Source organism: Brassica oleracea, chromosome C8, assembly GCF_000695525.1.
Source record: "Brassica oleracea var. oleracea cultivar TO1000 chromosome C8, BOL, whole genome shotgun sequence".
Lineage (NCBI taxonomy): Eukaryota > Viridiplantae > Streptophyta > Magnoliopsida > Brassicales > Brassicaceae > Brassica > Brassica oleracea.
The window spans coordinates 37,195,260-37,216,039 of NC_027755.1; the positions used below are offsets into that span (position 1 = coordinate 37,195,260).

The window sequence follows — 20,780 nt, forward strand, 5'->3', positions numbered from 1 at the left end:
CCTCACCGAGGACAAAACCACCGTCTACAGGTGTGGTCCTTTGGTTGATCTGTGTAGTGGACCACATATACCAAATACTTCCTTTGTGAAAGCTTTCAAGTGTTTGAATGTGAGATTCCTACTCTATATCTACAAGCTACAATTTCTTTTCTTATGCTCACCTAGTCTTTTTTCTCCCACTTAGTTGCTTTCGGTGCTATTAGGCCACCATCACCAACTTTTCTTTTGTCACCCACTCAGGTTCTTTCTGTGCTAATATACTGTATCGCCTTTGCTAGCTCCTCTTTATTTCCTCGAAACTAACAATATATATATATGTAAGAGATTCAGCCCTGGGAGTTGGTTCTTCGAGAAACATGGCACTCGCGTATATAATAAGCTGATGCATTTCATCGGGAATGAATATCGGAAAAGGGGCTACGAAGAGGTTTTTCCTTTTTCTCATCATCTCACCTTTTCTTTTAGCAGACTTGATGACCGTGGCAGAGGGGTTGCTAGATTAACACTGAATTTGGCCAGGTTATTTCACCAAATATTTACAACATGAAACTCTGGGAAACATCCGGACATGCTGCAAACTACAAGGAAAATATGTACACGTTTGATGTAAGTGTGCATGCAAACCTCAACATTCTTCTTGGCTTTGTCTAGCTTTGAAGATGCCATTTTAACAGTTGAAATGGAATGGCTTTCTCTACTTTTCCTTGCACAGATTGATAAACAAGAGTTCGGGCTCAAACCTATGAACTGCCCTGGTCACTGCTTGATGTTCCAACACAGGCTTCGCTCGTATAAAGGTACCCTATGTTCCTCTAGTGCTGCTTGATTAGATATAGGAATAAGTCTTACTCTAAATTATATCATTTTTTTTTTGCTGACACCTTCCTTTAATGGTATGGTATGGTATGTAGAATTACCCATTAGACTTGCCGACTTTGGAGTGTTACATCGAAATGAGGCAAGTGAAGCTCTTAGTGGCTTGACCCATACCCGACGGTTCCAGCAGGTATTTTTTTTGCATTTGAACTTTCTTCTTGTTTTAACGGGGTGTTGGTATTATATTTTGCGGAAAAGATAATATTTATGCGTTTATATAATCAAGAGGCGAAAACAACACAAAGAAACGTAGTGTATTTTATACTCCTTTAGGAGCTTTACTAGATCAGGGTAAATTTCTTACTCTCTAGCGTTTAAATTAGAGCCTATTTGCCATGGTGAAGTGAGGAATTCACCACACACTTTGCCAACTAGTCAATTTTCCTTAACATAACATTTGGCAATGTCTTCTCCTTTTCTTTTCAGGATGATGCACACATATTCTGTACAAAGGATCAGGTTTGAGATTATTTACTTCCTTTATAGCAACGTTGGACTTCCTTATCCTCCCAGCTCCTTGTTAGAAGTATTCTGTCTTTTCGCAGGTTAGTAGAGAATTGAAACGTGCATTGGAATTCGTTGACTATGTTTACACAAAATTTGGGTTTACCTATGAGCTAAAGCTCTCAACGGTAGGATATCTGGAGATCTCTTGTACCAAATTTTGATTCTTAGATGGTCCGGTATCCCATTGTGTGCATGTTGTTTTCAATTTCAGAGACCAGAGAAGTACCTTGGAGACTTAACAACATGGGATAGAGCTGAAAGGGACCTTGAAGAAGCACTAGAAGGTTTTGGAAAGCCATTCCTTGTATGTGTACTACTTTCTGATGTTTCTACTCAAACTTGTTATTGAAAGAGTATGCATTATTCACTCTGGAGGTGTGATGTACTCTGCAGGTGAACAGAGGAGCCGGGGAATTTTATGGCCCGAAGATAGACATAACAGTATCTGATGCAATGAAAAGCTACGTCCAGTGCGCTACTTTGCAAGTTGGGGTCCTAGAATCTTTTAGTTTTTTCTTACAATCTTGCTATATGAGTTTGATCCTTGTTTGCTTCACATCAGCTTGATTTTCAACTTCCTGCCCTCTTCGAGCTGGAATACACAGCTATGGCTGAAGGGAATTCGGATACACCTGTGATGATACATAGAGCGGTGTTAGGATCTGTTGAGCGTATGTTTACCACATTGGTGGAGCATTACAAAGGAAAATGGCCCTTCTGGCTTAGTCCGCGCCAGGCCATAGTCTGCTCACTGTCAAAGGATTCTCATGAATACGCTGAAAGGGTTTTACATTCGTGACTGCACTCCTCCTTATGAGCACTTGCAGTTTATTCTGGAGAATCTTAATCTCTGTCTTTTATCTGCAATTATTCAAACAGGTGAGAGAACAAATTCATGAAGCTGGGTACTATGTTGATGTTGACATAACAGACAGAAACATCAGCAAGAAGGTAACTTGTACACAATTGAGGTTTATGTTCTGGTACTTTCGGTTAGGTTTGCACTTGGTGGGCAAGAAATTGTGGCTTTTGACCTGGAATTAGTGTGTCACAATAGGCAAACAACTTCAGTGACCCATCTTAGACATAATGCTAAGAAGCAGTGTATTTGTTTCGTGCTTTTGAAGTTTGAATATATTTTTTCTTTCTCCTTTTTATTACAACAAAGTACTCTTATTTCCTGGTTAAAAGATAAAACGTATGGGAAGCCTGGTCGGTCTTACTGAGTGATTATGCAAAAGTAATCTCCCGTATACATGATGATTGATGATCAGCGTGGTCGTGATGTAGGTGCGAGAAGCTCAGGTTGCGCAGTACAACTACATACTGGTTGTGGGTGCTGAAGAAACTACAACGGGACATGTTAGTTTTATAACCCAGTGTTGCTCCTTCCTCTGCCCATTCAGGCCTCTTATGACAAAGTTATGTCCTTTTTGTTTTCAGGTGACTGTTCGGCGAAGAAACGAAGACCTTTCAGAGTTCCCAGTGCTGAGCGTCGAGAATCTGCTGGATGAATTCAAACTCAAGACGGCCAACTTTCTCTGAGAACCAGAGACGGCAACAGAGTCAGTTTCCATAGTTGGAGGGAAACCAGCGCGGGTTAAAACCCATATGTATGAAAACAAATTTCGAGTTCATTTTCATTTGAAAAAAATTGTGTGTTTTGTTATTTAAGGATTTTTTCTGTCGACTATTTAAGGATTATTTACTAGAGCTTATAAAAATATGTACCGTCTCTAGTTAGATTATATTCTAGAATGCCAGTTCCTATCCCAATTTTCGGTCTTGAAACATTTTTCAGAAACCCAAAACACAGGAAAATTATGTTAATACTAGAGGCAGGCGCGGGTTTGTATATGTAATTGGTGCTTAATTTACGATGGAGTAAAGTCCTGTAAGTGAGGTTCGTTAACCACATAAGAAAGGCATACCTTGGCGTTGAATGTGAAAACCACATACTCTGACTCCACGAGCATTGTACTGTCACTTCCCCGAATCTGATGCCAAGTATTTTTTGATGAGAACCTATCGTTGTAGCTGTCCTCCTTCTGCTTCCAGAGCTGAATGTCCTCAATCTTAGGCATGAGGTTTCGTTTTTTATTTATTTCAACCTCAACCTGAATGAGAAAAGGAGCTCGATGTCTTCATCTCCTATGGGTGCATAAGACTTCTCCGACTGTGGCTGTAAGTGTACCCCCATGTCTATGGTGCCTTTACTACCAATCAGATCGTGTAACCGTCCCATTTCTGACCAGTGATCAAACTACAATGAGAGTGGGAATAATTTCAAATGATGGCTAGTCGCACCTCCTATATATAGTGACTAAACCCACGTAGATAAAATTCATATGTATATATGCATTAGAAAAAGATACTACTTTGGTAATTAGAGGCTGGTTAGTAGATAATATATCATGTGTTTTTGGGCAGTTAATCTTCTTTGGGGCTACCTCTTGTATCCTACATCAGACTCATAATTGTCTTGCTACTTTAACTACAAAGAGATGTATGAAAGAATAGTAAAAATATACTTTACCACAAGGAAGAAAGTGAAGAACTGTAGCAACGATTTCTTAAGTTGTGAGATGTGACGAACATGAAAAGAGCGTATTGTAGAACCTAAATTCTACGTAAAGTATTTGATAGTGATGGAGATTGATATAGGGAAGATAAATGATGTGAGCAACGGTATCTTTAGAACACAATGATGTTAAATAGTTTTCGTTAGGCGAAAATAGACTTAGTTGATAACTGAGATCAAATATAATGAATTAAACTAGATCGAATGTAATTATGACCGGCTCGATCGATTATATTATATGGTATTCATCAGATCACCAAACTAATTCCGGTTCAATAATAACCTTGGTCTTATGACCGAAGACATCTCAATCGGAAAACTTAAAATTCGGATAGACTATTAATGCGGATATCCAAAAACTCAAATCCAAACCAGCAAAAAAGCAAAACTAAAAAAACATATAGTTTCTTCGTTTTTGTCAAAAAATAAAGATAATTTCTTCGTAATGAGCTTCTCTGCAACGTCATCAATTGCCTTGGGCGGTGGATCCCCTGAGGCTTCTGCTGCCAAAATCACCTCAAAGCGTCCAAAATGTGATCTATAATTTTCTATCCCCAAATTTTAATACATGTTTTGCATTTTCTGGTTATTTTTCATTTTTTGTTACCGGCTGATCTGATAAATGTGTGCTTTGCGATAAGACCTAGTTTTCTGGAATGTTTTTTTTTTTTTTCATTAACCACCTTTATTTGTTGTAATTGATCATGCGTTCTATGTATTTCTATCGAGAGGAGCTTATGTGCGCATAGAAATGAATGTCTGAAACTCATATTCTTTGTTTGAGATGCTGGTAGGCTATTAACTGGAAATTTTACATTGTGTAGAGATATATCATATAGGCAAAAATTCACATTAGTGATATCTTAATCTAGTACTACATGTTATACACAATGGCTGCTTTTATTTTCTTATTACTTTGGTATGTTTAAAAATCCATCTCATGTGAAATTTTGACAAAGTTGCAGTTTAAACCCATTTCTTGTTTGTCAGATTAACTCCCAGCAAATCAAACTTCTCTCTTCTTATAAAATGCTTAGATTTGTAAACTAGAAACCTAATCTGTTGGCCAACATTTTCTGCATCAGATTCAAGATTTACACAACAGGAGCTTCCAGCATGCAAACCAATTCTTACTCCAAAATGGGTAAAGCTTCAACAACTCATACAACGTAAACATTCTTACGAGTACAGTTTTCAATGTTTACTATTATAGTTCTTGTTTATGATCTTGTGCAGGTGATTCTGACCTTTCTTGTCTCCGGGGTTGTCTTTATCCCTCTCGGAGCTATTTGCCTGTTTGCCTCTCAGGGTGTATGTTTCTAATTATGTTTTTTCTCACTTTCCAGCTACATTTATTTCTGACTGTGAATATAATTTTTTTTTTTTACAAGGTCATCGAAATTGTTGATCAATATGACATAGACTGCATTCCATTATCCTTTAGAGACAACAAAGTGAGGTACATACAGGGCTTAGAAGATAAGAGGTGTAACAGAACAATAACGGTAGATATTCATCATCTTTATACTTGGTATACATATAGTTTCCTTCATTACCTTTCTTTCACAACGTTCTTTTTTTTAATTATGATAGGTGACAAAAACTATGAAGAATCCTGTCTATGTTTATTACCAGCTTGAGAACTATTACCAAAATCATCGACGGTAACATCTCACTCATGTTTGTAATGTTTCTTGAAATCTAGGAGTACCATCTTTTGAGCATGTTTCTGGTGCAGGTATGTGAAAAGTCGACAAGATGGACAATTGAGAAGTCCAAAAGATGAAAACGATGTGAAATCATGTGCGCCAGAAGATACAGTAGGTGGTGAACCTATTGTTCCTTGTGGTCTTGTTGCTTGGAGTTTGTTCAATGATACTTATGATTTCACTAGAAACAACCAGAAACTATCTGTGAATAAGAAAGACATCTCATGGAAAAGCGATAGAGATTCAAAGTTTGGTAAAAACGTCTTCCCCAAAAATTTCCAGAAAGGATTTCCCATCGGCGGTAAAAGTCTTGATCCAAAGATTCCAGTAAGTGATCTTTTTCTTGAAGCATGAAGCATTTTATTTGGTCAAAGAAACAAATGATAATATAAACATTGTTAATTTTTTTTAAATGCTTTTTGGCAGTTGAGTGAGCAAGAAGACTTAATAGTGTGGATGAGAACTGCAGCTCTACCAATATTTAGAAAGCTGTATGGTAAAATAGACACTGATCTTGAAGCTGGAGATACCATAAAGGTGTTGTTGCAGAACAATTACAACACTTATAGTTTCAATGGAAAGAAAAAGCTTGTGCTGTCTACCACTAGCTGGCTTGGTGGAAGGAATGATTTCCTTGGGATTGCTTACTTAACTGTTGGTAGCATATGCTTGTCCTTGGCTGTCTTCTTCTCCGTCTTGTATCTAGCAAAGCCAAGGTATAAATCTATATCATTCTCTCCAATACAGTGCACAGAGAATCTTTAAGAGTCTACATCACCAAAACTAGATATATAGTAAATGAATATAATGTTATAGGTTATTAATATTTGTGTTCCAGGCAACTGGGAGATCCATCTTACTTGTCATGGAACAGGAGTGCTGGAGGTGGACGATGATAGAGTTGTTTTGTTTGCTTGGTATCTCTGTCACATACTTTCCAGCAATATTCTTATTTGTTTGTTTGTGTTTGAATACAAAACTGAACACACTATTCAACTATTCAAGATTACACCAAATCTTAAGGGAGACAGGTCTTTTTTGTCAACATGACACACTACTTATTCAAGATTACGATAACCGAACCACACGTTTTCACTCGTACATTTGGAGAAACAGTAGACTTGAAAAGAAACATCGTTTATTCGATTTCCATACAGACAAAACAACGTCCATGGAACATAAACTAAGGAACTACCACTAGAATATAACTTAGACTTATCATTCCCCTCCTGAATCTCTTCTGGTCTGTGTTTTTTTCTACAAATGTCAGTCTAATTACACTTGTGTTCAGGACGATGAGTGAACTCAAAGTCTATGTGAACAAAAGCCCGTTCCACCTCAGCAAGTTGCTCGAGCTTCTCCTGAAGTGTCTCTCCGATATTGTGAGCCTCTTGCAGTCTCATGTCCTCTGGCAAAACAATGTCCACCTCCACAAAGTAGTGTGACCCAAACGTATAGGCCCTGACTGTGTCAATATGCTTGATTTGTTCGTGATGGTTCCATATCAAGAATGTCAGTTTAGACAGAAACTCTGGTGGCGCAGAGCGTCCTATCAGTGAATGGACGTTCTCTAGTACAGTTCTTGCCCATGTTCCTATGGTGTACAAAGCTATCTGCAACCATAAAAAGAAAGAAACATTACTGTTATGAGAAATACCCTTAAATAACAATAAATCAAGTTTTTGTTCCAAAAGATAACAAAAAAGAGAATAAATATTTATACATTTGAATTTAAGGCGTAGTGATTAGAGTTTATGGTTTAGTAATTAAAGGATGAGATCAAGGTTAGAGTTTAGAATGTGAGGTTATTTTGTGTTTTCATTAATTAACAAATGCTATTTTGGAAAAAAAAATTGAATGATATTTTGTGACAAAAAAAAAAAGCTATTTATGAGATGTGCCCTAGTGTAATCCCACTAAACATTTCTTAATTATTTCAAAGTTACAGAGTTTTTTAATGAGTAAAATTGAAAAGATTTGAGAGAAAACTTACAAGTATAGCACCAGAGGGATCAATCCACCAGTAGAATTTGACAGCCAAGACGGCTGTTGCTAAGCCAATTGAATTAGTCACAACGTCAAAGAAGTGATCCTGAGCATAGGCCCTAACTATTTCATTCTGAAATCCCCTGCAGTAAAGCATGAGTAAGAACTTAATGATGGTGACAGAGACCATGATCCCTATCATCCATTTCTCCTCTGTGCTATTCATATCAATACCATTCTGTAACAAAGAGAGAATTGGTTAGAAACATCAAATAACCGATGGAAGAAGTTACCGGAAGAAAACATTTTGATGTACCTTGGAGGCTAGTTGCCTTCCTGATTCTAACAAAACTTGCAGTCCAAGAGTTGCCATCACGGAAGCAAACACAATGATGCCCTGTTATATATATATCAAGCGTTATAAGTAGGTTTAATTTCTTGTGAAACAAAATAAAGAGTTAATAGACAGAAGATCATACCACAGGCTGCATGCGTCGTTTGCCAATAGGATAATGAAAGTGGTTTGGTTTGCTCATGGCATTAGCAGTAAACCAAAGAATAAAACCAGACAAGAGATCCAAGAGAGAGTCCAAAGTTGAAGCAATCACAGCCATGGATCTACTCTCCATAGAGGCATAAACCTTTGCCACAAAAAGCACCAAATTTGCAGCGTTCGAGATGTGAACAGCCAGTCTCTCACTCTTTGCAAGCTTCTTCATTTCTTCCTGTTTACATAAAAAAAATTGACGATGCATTAAGCTTAATAGAACTTAAGGAGCAATATACCCTAAGAGATGCATAGCCGGACCTCAGTTGAAGCTCCAGATGCAAAACCGGTTTCGTGGATAGTCTCCATCTCGTTAAATCCCTCGAGGAGCCTCTCTTGCTTTTTGTAATATTCATTCACTTTACGTTCCTTTCCTGCATTGACACAAGGTAGGATGCTTAAACTTAAACACTTTTCCAAGATATATATACAACAAGATATACTAACGATTCAATACATATATTATTATTTTCTTATCAATTAGGGGGCGAATGATCCAATATATGTTAGTTTTTGAAATTTTAGGAGCCCGAAACGACTGTTTCATCTTGCTATACTCTGGATGTCGACGTTAATGGGTTTTAATTTCCATATCATTAGTTCTTCAACGCTTTGCTTAAACCTCTGTAGAGAATCTGATTCAGCATCCACATAATTTCAAAACAAAGAATCTGATCTGGCATATACAGACTCCAAAAAAGCTTGAGATTCTATTAAAAAGCTTCATAACTTTGAATCAACAAAAGAAGAAAGTTTAGTATTCCTTGAATCGATCAATAGAAATGGTTTTAGTAATCAGAATACAATTATAGTTTTATATTCTGAATTTATTTTGCGAACGGTTAATATCTCACAGAAGAGTGTGACAATAATCCAACAAGTACACATTTGCTTAATTACTTTTGTGTTTCGTGCACGTGATTAAGTTCAGACAACAACTCATGTAACATCCTTCGATGATCCACACGAAACATGTGAGCAAGAACCAAAAAGAAAACTGAAACACCAAGAACATATAACTCACTGGGAGTACGGAAGTAGCGAGAGAAGCGAGTACGACCGTCGTGACGGCCAGTGGACGAAAGGGAAGAAGGAAGTCGAAAAGTATCGAGGCTGAGACGCCACGATGATGAAAGCGGCGGCGGCGCATCGTCGTCGCTAGGTAAAAGCTCGACACTGTATTCATCTGCCTTACGGGTTATATGCTCCGTCGCCATTCTTCGATCATTCGAATTTCAAAAGCCAAAAAGGGAACGGTGGTTCTTGGGAAGTTGTGAGAGACAGAGAGAAACAAAGATTTGTTGTTTTGAATATATGAAGAGGGAATATAGGAAGTTGAGTATAGAATTCGCACACCACTCTCTCTCTCTCTATTATGACGAGAAAAAGTTAAATAAACAAACAAAATGTCAATTACACATTTATTTTGGTGTGTAATATATAAAAATAAGAATAACAATATTTTTTTTTCTTCTTAATATATGCACACATTTGGTCAAGAAATACTGGTTAGTATTTACAAACCTACTCTATTTAGAGAATTTATACATGTATGATATTTTATTTACGTTTGTTAAGAAATGCGTAGAGATATCTAAGGGTTGGCGTTCCAGTTTGGTCCGAATCTATTCAGATTTCGAGTTTTCAGCGTATTTCAATTTCATTCAGGCTATTTATAAAAAAAATTATACTATTTTTATTTTTTTTAAATTAAAAATTAAAAATTCAAGATACTAGCTGGACGAAACGTCTTAGGGGATTTAAGATACACGAAATACATTTTGACTTCTGTTTTGGAAATGTGCACGTAATGTGAAATTAATTGTTACAAAAAAATATGAGACTTATATGTCGTTGAGTTGACGAAGCCAGGTGGTCACTGGCGGTGCAAAAGGCATGGTCCAAAGAAACCACGCCAAAACTTACATTACAATTTTTGTCAAAAAAAAACTTACATTATAGTTTCTTCATTAAAAGAAGAAGAAAAAAATCAAAAGTTTTTTTATTTGAAAACAACCATGTAAAATAAAGATTTTTGTGGATTATGATAAAGACTGAATTAATTAATTTGAGATCAAAGTGGTTTCCCACGATTACAAAAACTTTTGTCCCGTATGCCTTTTGTTAAGTCAAACTTTTCTACTTTATGCCAGCATTTTCTCCGAGTGGTTTTCTTTATGTAACATCGTGTTATTAACAAAAATCCCATATATCTCTAAAGGTTTCTCCCTGCATATATCAATTTGTGTCTGCTATTTTTTCCTGAAAGTGGATGCGATGTCACTTCATCACTTATTTATTCGGTTCACAGTTAATCAATAAATTCGCTTGCTTAGTTATCGTATAAAAAAACACTATGATAATTATCGTCATAATCTAAGAGCCACATTTTTGTGTACTTACGAATGTTCCACTTTCACTTACGCAACGTTCATAATTCGTTACACCAAAAAAAAACGTTCATAATTCGAACCTTAACAACCACAAAAAGAAGAACAAGCTAGGTACGTTAACGTTCATTGTCCAAGCTTATATCAAAGGTCCTGAACACGTCGATCTTCAGGCATCATCATGTCCACTTTGGCTCAAGATCGAGCAAGCTCTTAGTTATTATGAAGAGTCCAAGAGGGATCAATGTTGATAACCGCAACAATTTTTTCTTTTTTTTTTCTTTCTGATAGAAACAAAAAACTCTAGATATTGATGGTTCTCTGTTTCATCAATGATCCAGGAAGCTACATACACATATGGTGAAGATTAAATGATTTAGCTTGGACTCATGTGCTTGTAACTCAAGATTCTTTTCTACTGTTTGTTCTTTTTCTTCTTTTATTAATTCTTTGTGCTTATTGTTTCGTACGTGAATGATTGATTAACAGCGCCATAGAAATAAAACTAATTAATAACTGGTTCTTTCAAAGAGGTCGTAAACAATCTTGAAATAGGTTTGGTAATTTAATTTAAGATAAAAAAAACTTCAACAAACTTTACCATATTGGCTTCACAGTCAATTCCGAGAAACAAATTCACTCGACTGATAGGTCTGCAAACCTCCTGTGGCAAGGGTTGGACTAGACCAGCTGAGAGCTAGATTAGAAAGGTGTTTCTCGCAGGAAATTGTGTAACATCAGAGTGAATAGTTTCTGTAGCTGGTAACTCATTCACCTTTCTTTTCAGTCGAGTCGGCTCTGTGCCTCTGCAGCTTCTGGGTCTGGGCGCTTAGCAGCCCCTACTTTCACATTTCTTATATAGGTCTGGTTCCCTATGGCTACGGGGTTCATGCATTGAAGTATTAGTTCGATTTCCTGTTTGAATGGTTATAAAGGATGAGATGTGGAGTCAGCTTAATTAACGGTTTACTAACTTAGATAACCTTTATACATTTTTTTAAAAAGAATTTATTTAAATTTATTTGCAATATTTGTAATGAAATAGACATAGATAGTTCTTGAAGTCACATACCAAATAAATCATTTTTCCCCAACAAACACAGCAAGCAATGGTTAAACTCGATTTGAACTGCTTATAGAGAAATTTTAAATTCCGGTTTAATATCCAGGTTCAGCTAAACCGGATCTGAACACCCCTAGTTTACGCGTCTATATATACATCCAAGAACAATCTAAACGGCGGCTAACGTATCTCTCCGGCGATAAACTCTCCTCAAAGCTCTCAACTTTCTCTTCCGATCCAACGAGAATGGAGGAACCCACGTCGTCGTCGGAAGAATGCGGAATCACCATCATAGCCAAACCCCGCAAAAAAACCCCCAAAACCATTCCCCAAACCCAACCTCCAAAACTCGATCCCACTCCCCAATTCGAGAAATTCACAAGCACCGACTCCACCACATCCGCAGCGAACTTCGAATCCCTCGGACTCTCCGAGTGGGCCTCCGAGACCTGCAAGGAGCTCGGCATGCGCAAACCCACTCCGGTCCAGACCCACTGCATCCCCAAGATACTAGCCGGACGAGACGTCTTGGGGCTAGCTCAAACCGGTAGCGGCAAAACGGCGGCGTTTGCGTTGCCGATACTCAACCGCCTCGCCGAGGATCCTTACGGAGTGTTCGCCCTTGTGGTGACGCCTACACGAGAGCTGGCGTTCCAGCTCGCTGAGCAGTTTAAGGCCTTGGGGTCGTGTTTGAATCTGCGGTGCTCTGTGGTCGTGGGAGGGATGGATATGCTGACGCAGACGAGGAGCTTGATCTCGCGGCCTCATGTTGTGATTACTACTCCTGGGAGGATTAAGGTTTTGCTCGAGAACAATCCTGATGTTCCTCCTGTCTTCTCTAGAACCAAGGTAATACTAAAAAGTTTCCACCTTTCTTACTCCAATTATTGCTATGGAATTTTTTAATCCTAGACCAATTTTTTGAAAAATGGTTTAAGATAAATCTGACAGTAATTAGATGTTTTATAGAGGATTTTTGATTAGGCAGACGTCTAGATTGAACTTATAGGAGATTATTGATTAGGCGGATGTATAGAAAAAATCACTGGTTGCAACCTTTTGATTAGTCTTATTGTTTTTTTCTTGTGGTTTTGTTTGATTTAGTTCTTGGTGCTGGATGAGGCGGATAGAGTTCTTGATGTTGGTTTCCAAGACGAGTTGCGCACCATCTTTAACTGCTTGCCCAAAACTAGACAGACGTTGCTGTTCTCCGCTACGATGACGAGTAACTTGCAGACTTTGCTTGAGCATTCTTCAAACAAAGCTTATTTCTATGAAGCCTACGAAGGTTTAAAGACCGTTGATACGCTTAAGCAGCAGTACATTTTCATAGACAAAGATGCGAAAGAGCTGTATCTTGTCCACATCTTGTCGCAGATGGAAGATAAGGAGATTCGATCAGCCATGATTTTTGTCTCCACTTGCAGGTCTCATATTCATTGCTTTACTGAGTTCACTCTATTAGTTTGTGATTCCATTTGAAATGTTCTGATTAGACTTGGTTTGTGTGTTTAGAACATGTCAAAGGCTGAGTCTTATGCTTGAAGAGCTGGAAGTGGAGAATGCAGCTTTGCATTCACTGAACTCTCAGTCTTTGCGACTCTCTGCGCTCAGTAAATTCAAGTCCGGGAAAGTACCGATACTGCTTGCTACTGATGTAGCCAGCCGTGGATTGGATATTCCTACTGTTGACCTTGTAATCAATTATGACATTCCAAGGTACCTTCTTTTTTTTTTCTGTTAACTGTGCTTTGAAGCTTATTGATATTATGCTTGGCTTGTATCAGATATCCTAGGGACTATGTTCATCGTGTTGGACGTACAGCTAGAGCTGGTAGAGGAGGACTGGCTGTAAGCATTATCACTGAGGTATAGCTGGAGATTATATGGAATTACATGAGGATTGCTCTCAAGTTTTGTAGTTCGTTACCCCAATCCTTGAATTTTATTTTGCAGACCGATGTGAACCTTATTCATGAAATAGAAGCGGAAGTTGGAAAACAGATGGAACTGTACAACTACAGAGAGATCACTGACAGTTTAGAAGTCACAAAGGTAAAAGATTCGCTATGCGATACATTAGAAGTTCTCGTCTTATGTAGTTGGCTTAGTCTTATACAATACCAGCTGATTCACCATGGTGTTCTAGTATTAGGTTTTAGTTCATCTTGGTATATAAGGCATTTCAACTTCAAGCAAAGGTCTTAAGGCTTACGCGGAAGTTTCTGGATCTGTGTCTGCAGGTATCAAAAGCTAAAAGGGTGGCGATGATGAAGATGCTAGACGATGGATTCGAAGACAAGGTCAAAGACCGGAGGAAACTGAAACGTAAAACACTTGCGGATAAAGGGATGCTTAAGAAACGGAGCAAAACGAGAAAATCTGCAGAAGAAAACTGATGACTAAAAAATCATCATCAAATTTTGTTCTCTTAAGTTCATTTTGATCATCAAATCTCTGAGAATCAATGTCTATTAATGTTCTTACTTTTAGTATTTGAATCTTGATTGTCTGCATTTTCAAATCTTCTGAAGATAAACACTTACGTATCAGTCGCAAGTTTTTTTCCAAATTAGTAGAAACAATACCATGAAATTTCTAATCATGAAGTGCATTTCTTATGTATTAGGCACAAGCTCTTTTCCACATAAGTATCTGATACTTAAACTGTTAATACAACGCCTCAAACCAATTTTATTACTTTAACTTGTTTTTTTGGTTTTGGTAAAAGAAAAGGGAAAGGAGAAAAGGGTCAACAAATATCTCCCTCCTGACCCAAACATGAGTAAAGAGTGAAGAAAACCTATAACGAAGCAAGACTGTTTTACTTTGAAGTCTTATTGTGAGCTGGTGGTTTGGATTGGTTCGAAGTTGCAGCAGTTGACATCACACGTAAACGACCAGCTATCTCCGTGAACGATGGCCTTGCCGTTGGAATAGGCGCCCAGCATTCCTCCATAAGTATTCTCCAGTCTGAGTCACAGTAACCTGGTATGGTCGGCCTCAGTGTGTTGTTCACTATCCCACCTGCACTTGACCGTAAATTCCATGAGTTGTTAATACATAGTCGTGTCCTAGACAAATAAGCCGACCAGACAAAAAATATACAGATGTTTCATTTCTTCTATTTCAGACAAAGCACAACCAAAACCGAGACGAGTAGAACCTCAGTTTCTTTGAAAATCAGTCAAAGCAAAAACTCAAACCGAACAAAAACAAAATAGTAATCAGTTTCTATATCAAACCAAGGGTTGTATGTTGGTAAGTACGCACCTATTATAGCACCATAGTGCATATTAGCATATGGTTCCTCTCCAGTTAGAATCTCCCACAAGACTATACCAAAAGAGAAGACATCGACCTGCAGATAAAAATCTAACAACTCAGAATGGTTTCATTCTTTGTGTTCACTAAGAAACATTTTATTTTTTCACCTTCTCTGAGACTTTACTGCTGCTGCCGTTTAGAAGCTCTGGTGCCATCCATGGAAGGGTTCCACGTACACCACCAGATACCAATGTATTTCTTTTTATTTTCGACAAGCCAAAATCACCAACCTAGAGGAAAAACAAACGAGTGAAAAGTATTAAATACACAAAGTCTGCTTTAGTTCAAAGACATCATATGAATGAAGTTTTTTTACCTTGCAGATTGGGCGAGAAGGATCTTTGAGGTTCACAAGTAAGTTGTCACACTTCAAATCGAAGTGAACAATGTTCTTGGCGTGCAAATACTCCATTCCAAATGCAGCGTCCATGGCAATGATTAGTCTCTTACGACGATCCAGGTGTCTGGAAACATGAGAATGAAAAGCAAAGAATCTTTATAAATAAATGTTCATCAGATAGGAGAACATTGAGACGTTATAAGAGAGAGAGATATGTACCTATCTTTCCTGAGTAGAACATGTCTTAGAGAACCATCAACCATGTACTCTGTTACAGTAGCCAATGTTCCACCAGGTCCATCTTTTACAACACCGTAAAATGCAACCACATTTGGATGATGAAGCTTTGAAAGTATCCCAGCTTCTCCCCAGAACTCACCAGTCTAGGAAACAATTTAAAAGGAATGCATTAGCATCTCAAGACAAGCAATCTTACAAGTCTTATCAATGCAGAAGAAACACTCACTAATCTCTCTTGTTCAGATGATCGACCAGCAAAGCAACTCTTCTTTATCCTCTTGATGGCAACATCTGACCCTCTCCATTTCCCATGATACACTGTACCGAACGTCCCAGAACCAAGTTCCTTTAGCTCCTCTAGATCATCATTCATAATGATCTACAAACAATTAAGAACAAAAGAATCGGACCAAGGTTAGAACCAGATAATTAACTTTTAAATCACAAACAGAAGACTAAATGTAAGCACGCTGCTCAGGGTATGAACTTTGATGTTTGATTTTTCTAACATGTCTGAAAACTTGCCTAAAACATTAACACAGATCCTTTCTTCAAATACAAAATAAGTAAAAGTCCATCATACCTGTAAGTCATTTTTATCGTAATCTGCCAAAGACGAACCAAGTGGAGGAACAGCATTCCTTGTTTCTTTCTTTTCATCCTACAAGTAATCAACCTCATTAGTACATTCTCGTTTTGGAATCATGAAATAAGAAACTTAAATACCTCATGTCCACTATCTGGCGTCCTTAGATTCTCAACCATAGCACCAAACTCCTCACTCTCTGTGACCTTCATCTGTGCATCCTCGTTAGCGCCAGCAACATAAGCTTGACCTAAATTCTCCTGAGGATCATCTCTGGTCAATGGAGCGACGTGATGCAACTTGGCAATCCCTCCGCTATCTTCCATGTCAGATGGAAAGCCAGGTGGGAGATCATCTCTTTCACTGAACTGTTCATCTGCCAGTTTCCGGAAATAAGACCAATTCTTAGGATCATGATTCTCTACATTCAAACTAACACCGGCACCATCATGCTGATATGCATTGACGCCGCCTGGTGGCACGTCTTCAGAGAGCGCCTTTGCAAATATCTCAGAAAGGAAGTCCTGAGGAAACCTATCATTGATGTCAATAACAACACCTGAGGAAGCTTGACCTTCAGGGCTAACTTGACTGGTGGTGGTGGCTGTGTCTTTATGGTTAAGGTTAGGAGCTTCAGCCTCAATACCTCCACCATTGACCATTTGATTCTTGTTGGCAGCGTCAGGGCTTAAAATCTTATGCTCATTCGATGCCCCAACTTCATGTGATTTACCCTCTCCTTGCTGAGCTTGTGAATGAGACATTAAGAACTGAGAGCCTATAGAGTCATCAGACTTTGACAGGCGGTTTAGCATTTCCAACTGTTCACGAGGTATCCTCTCAGAACGGTATACTCTCCGTGTGGGTGGTGAAGGCTCCGAGTAATCAAGATCGATTAAATTTGACTCAGAGTCAGTCTGAGCAAGACCACAGGTACCACTTGACGACGAAAGCTGATCATCCTCACCACCTGATACAGGAGCCTGCTCACGAACAACCGCATCACGGTATGTGGCAGCAGGCTTCACAGGAGTGTTCTGTCGTGGGTCTCTTCTTGGGGGCAACATATGTGTAGCATCCTGGCTAGGCACAGTTGGAGAAACTGATGGCTCCTGAACTTCGACATTATCAGCTTGAGGAGGACTCTGACGAAACTCAGGCTCTACATTCTCACGAACTCTCATCTCAGGTTTTATGTTTAGCTCTCTTCCCTGCACTGCTGCGTTTTGCTGTATGACACTAGGGTAAGGGTATGGCTGCTGCCCTTGGAAAGGCATGGAGATGGAGTAATTAGAAGAACTGTGTTCATGATGCATAGGAAACTGCTGCCTTTCTTCATAGTATTGTGGGTACATTCCATATGAGCTAGGGGAAACTGATGGTGGATACTGAAGAGGAATAGACTGAGGATACTGAAGAGAGGGACTCGGCGGAATGGACTGAGCATACTGAAGTGTAGAACTAGGAGGAACAGCTTGCTGAAACTGAAACGCAGCACTGTGTGGGATGGATTGAGGAGGATACTGAAGCAATGAGCTTTGTGGCGCAGAGTCAGAATACTGTATAGAGGACGGTAACTGCGGAGGGGCAACACCGTTGGTGTTCCTAACATCCATCTCAGCTAAATTGTTTGCAGATCCATTAAGAGTAGAGTTGCTTCTTGAACCAATGTCCATATCATTAACAGCCACAACATACTGAAACTCAGTGTCAACATCATCCTGCTTAACCCCCAAAAGAGAACCATCCAAATCAGCAACGGAGAAGAGAAACATTCTAAGCTTCTGCGAGCCCCCACGGTTCTCCATCTCGTTATACTCCTCCATCATGTTCTGGAGATCTTCATCACACGTTACAGACACCAAGGCGTCAAGATCTTCACCAGGAAGCTGGTACTTGACAACATGAGTCCGGTAGTAGATTTCAAGAACTTTTTGCCTGAGCTCCTGCCAAGATATGTCTCTTCTTATGGAGATAATGTGCGTTTCGCCTCCAACGTATCTGAGCTTTGAATCGCCTGGACGTGGGAGTATCTTCCCACCGAAGCTGCAAAGGACTTTAACTTTGGCTGTTACACTACCTGAGGCTGAAGAAGAAGATGCATATCCATGAAAGTTGCCTAAACTTGTATCTTGACATAGTGAAGCTTCTGGTGCTGACTGGATATGCCCAAGTTGATTACCAAACTCGTGAAGCGGGTAGTTTGTTCTGTCATATTCTCTCATCCCGTTTCCCACCATGTCATTAGCTGCATTGGGGTTTGTAGACCTCTGAGAAATCACTCGATCACGCAGAAACTCGAGAGAGAACTCCTCTCCTGTTTGTATTGAGTAATGAAGGCCTGGCTTAACTTCTGAAGTATTGGGAGGCCGAGCATTTGCAGTCATGCCGCCTGTTTGATCAGGAGTAAATGCTAGAGGTTGAGGGGCAGAGTCATTCACATAGCCAGGTTCCATATGGTGTTGCTGGAAAGGATGCTGTTGTCTGTTTCTATCCATCACAACAACAACAACAACAAGAGTCCTTCAAATTATTCTATTTGCAAGAAGAATCTTGCATACTTGACTATAATGAAAACACTGAGACGCCAATTTGCTTCAGAGACTGCAGAACCTTGAACTGATAAGCTGCAATGAAACAATTAATATACGTTTAGAAAGCTTTGAATCTTATTATATAATCAAGAAGATGGCATGAACAATAGGCCCTTCAGACATATTCCAACTGTGGATGAATAGATAAAGCAATGAAGACATCTAATATAACTTCAGAAGCTTTGAATCCTCTTAAAACAATCAAGAAAATGGCAAGAAGAAGAGGTCCTTCAGACAGATTCAACTGTGGATGAATAATTGGACAAGAAATCTCCTAAAAGCATTCTTTTTGATTCTAAAAATGGAAACTTTTCAATAGAAACCTTTCATCTATTAATCCAAAACCTCAAACAGAAAACCCACAAGCCATAGTAATTAACAAACCCATTGGTCGATTCAGGAAGGAAAAAGACAGCTGCTTTCAGAAAAAAAAGAACCCCAAAGCCCCAAAGGATAAGAAAAGAAATGTAGAGCTTTTGACCTGAGCGGTGAGCAAACTTAATAAAGATTGTGGGAGCTAGCTACAGTCCAAAACATCTTCTCTTTCTTTGATGGAATCTCAGGATAAATACATCAAGAACCCTAACGTCTTTCTTCTTCTTTTGTGTGTCTCTCACTTAGCTTTCCTCGTTTCTTACTCAAAGGATGGAGATTAGAGGAAAAGATATGTTTTTAAAATTACCAAATGGTCAGACTTTTGTAATGAGAATTGGAAAAAAGTACAAAATATTTAGTGTTAAGATTTAACTTAACTCCGTCTGACTCGGTTTCTAAAAAACCAGAAGAAATCGTGAACCGTACATCTTTCGAAAGACGGAACAATGGACGGCCAAGATGATAGAATAAGATCGGTGGAGTATGGAATCAAGTTGAGTCAGTCCCGTAGCTTATGTTATACGGTTTGCATTAAATGTGCACTTTCAATTTCATCAGATCCTAAACTTAATAACCAACGTGGCCATACTCTTTTCTACTCCCTCCGGATACGAATGTATGATGTTCTATCTTTTTATTTTGTATACAAATGTATGATGTTTTGAGATATAATTAATGTATTTATTTTTAAATTTAAACATAAATTAAAAAGTAAAATTATGAGTGGTGAAACTTTATTGATATAAGCAAAAAGTAACAATTAAAATAGTGTATTTATTGTTTCTTAATATGTGTGTAAAACCTTAAACATCGTACATTTAAATCCAGAGGGAGTATCATTTTCGTTATAAATACTCTCTTTTCATTATCTCAAGTAATGTTTTTTCTTTCCTTTATAAATGTCAATGCACAGTTTTATAAAAGTCTGATTAATATGGATTTCATATGAATATATGCGGTTTCTTGTTTTAGAAATGCTAATAATAATAATTCTAAAAACTATATTTTTTAAATTTTGATCTACATATCTATGCTAAACATAGATATTGAGTGTGCTTTCATATCTGACCCAAATCGGTAGTTGAACCTGTAAACCCGGTGATCCCAATATAATTCGGTTTAACCCGTGACCTAACCTAGAAAAAACTGATAATATTTCTAAAATTAAGATTTTATTTAGTTTTAATTTGTATATAAAATTGAAAAAACTATTATATTTTTTTTTTACTTTGATGATTTTTTTTACTATTCGAAAAATAAAGAAAATTATATAAGAGAAAACCAGAACTTATTATATGATAATATTAGTTTGTTTTTGTTATTTATATTATAAGTTTAAAGATGCCGGATCATATAAAAAATATTTGAAATATTTATTTGTTACTATTGTGAATATATAAATTTAAGTAGTTGGAGAAATTAAAATATGTAACAACCTAAGTAAATATATATAGTTTTTGCTTAAATAAGTTAAGATTGATATGTTTTGCTATGAATAATATTAGTTTATAAAAGAAATCATTAATAATCTTCCCATTTAAATTGTTACCATAAATTGTTTTTACATCAATTTTTACCATAAATAAGTAGAGAATTTATGGTAGTTTTGTTATAAATATAAATGCATTATGCTTAAGAATAACTAGATTTTGACCCGCG

At 37.8% G+C, this 20,780-nt stretch overlaps 5 protein-coding genes across 6 annotated transcripts in view; 3 read left to right on the forward strand and 2 right to left on the reverse strand.

Annotated features, from left to right (window-relative positions):
• Positions 1–3,052, forward strand: part of LOC106308205 (threonine--tRNA ligase, mitochondrial-like) — a 4,285-nt gene extending 1,233 nt beyond the window's left edge. The window contains exons 7-20 of the mRNA XM_013745341.1: positions 1–109; positions 185–240; positions 331–427; positions 520–606; positions 713–797; positions 912–1,006; positions 1,303–1,335; positions 1,422–1,508; positions 1,595–1,687; positions 1,777–1,869; positions 1,946–2,167; positions 2,263–2,334; positions 2,674–2,745; positions 2,827–3,052. Of these exons, the coding sequence (XP_013600795.1) occupies positions 1–109; positions 185–240; positions 331–427; positions 520–606; positions 713–797; positions 912–1,006; positions 1,303–1,335; positions 1,422–1,508; positions 1,595–1,687; positions 1,777–1,869; positions 1,946–2,167; positions 2,263–2,334; positions 2,674–2,745; positions 2,827–2,928 (1,303 nt within the window). The 3' untranslated portion in view covers positions 2,929–3,052. The remainder of the gene's footprint in view (positions 110–184; positions 241–330; positions 428–519; positions 607–712; positions 798–911; positions 1,007–1,302; positions 1,336–1,421; positions 1,509–1,594; positions 1,688–1,776; positions 1,870–1,945; positions 2,168–2,262; positions 2,335–2,673; positions 2,746–2,826) is intronic.
• Positions 3,053–4,314: 1,262 nt separating this feature from the next.
• On the forward strand, positions 4,315–6,719 carry LOC106307738 (putative ALA-interacting subunit 4). The gene is made up of 8 exons (XM_013744774.1): positions 4,315–4,497; positions 5,050–5,108; positions 5,201–5,275; positions 5,356–5,469; positions 5,558–5,628; positions 5,703–6,000; positions 6,100–6,389; positions 6,512–6,719. Exons 1-8 carry the CDS (start codon positions 4,410–4,412, stop codon positions 6,567–6,569), a joined length of 1,053 nt encoding a protein of 350 aa, XP_013600228.1. The 5' UTR covers positions 4,315–4,409; the 3' UTR covers positions 6,570–6,719.
• A 33-nt stretch (positions 6,720–6,752) lies between these two features.
• LOC106307737 (metal tolerance protein 10-like) lies at positions 6,753–9,567 on the reverse strand. Of its 2 annotated transcripts, none has more exons than XM_013744773.1 (6): positions 9,174–9,567; positions 8,468–8,580; positions 8,139–8,384; positions 7,976–8,056; positions 7,667–7,897; positions 6,753–7,286 (listed from the first exon to the last, which is right to left on the reverse strand). In XM_013744773.1, exons 1-6 carry the CDS (start codon positions 9,421–9,423, stop codon positions 6,945–6,947), a joined length of 1,263 nt encoding a protein of 420 aa, XP_013600227.1. In that variant the 5' UTR covers positions 9,424–9,567; the 3' UTR covers positions 6,753–6,944. The 2 variants fall into 2 exon arrangements, with proteins under 2 accessions (XP_013600227.1, XP_013600226.1); XM_013744772.1 differs by having other exon boundaries at positions 6,761–7,286; positions 9,231–9,567.
• Positions 9,568–11,847: 2,280 nt separating this feature from the next.
• On the forward strand, positions 11,848–14,262 carry LOC106311691 (DEAD-box ATP-dependent RNA helicase 36). The gene is made up of 6 exons (XM_013748947.1): positions 11,848–12,508; positions 12,764–13,086; positions 13,175–13,378; positions 13,447–13,528; positions 13,616–13,714; positions 13,903–14,262. The coding sequence occupies exons 1-6, from the start codon at positions 11,906–11,908 to the stop codon at positions 14,056–14,058; spliced, it is 1,467 nt and encodes a 488-aa protein (XP_013604401.1). The 5' UTR covers positions 11,848–11,905; the 3' UTR covers positions 14,059–14,262.
• A 1-nt stretch (position 14,263) lies between these two features.
• LOC106311690 (serine/threonine-protein kinase STE20-like) lies at positions 14,264–19,426 on the reverse strand. Its single transcript, XM_013748945.1, has 9 exons — positions 19,228–19,426; positions 16,293–18,779; positions 16,150–16,227; positions 15,793–15,945; positions 15,546–15,709; positions 15,303–15,450; positions 15,094–15,216; positions 14,933–15,020; positions 14,264–14,686 (listed from the first exon to the last, which is right to left on the reverse strand). The coding sequence occupies exons 2-9, from the start codon at positions 18,648–18,650 to the stop codon at positions 14,484–14,486; spliced, it is 3,315 nt and encodes a 1,104-aa protein (XP_013604399.1). The 5' UTR covers positions 18,651–18,779; positions 19,228–19,426; the 3' UTR covers positions 14,264–14,483.
• Positions 19,427–20,780: the final 1,354 nt, after the last annotated feature.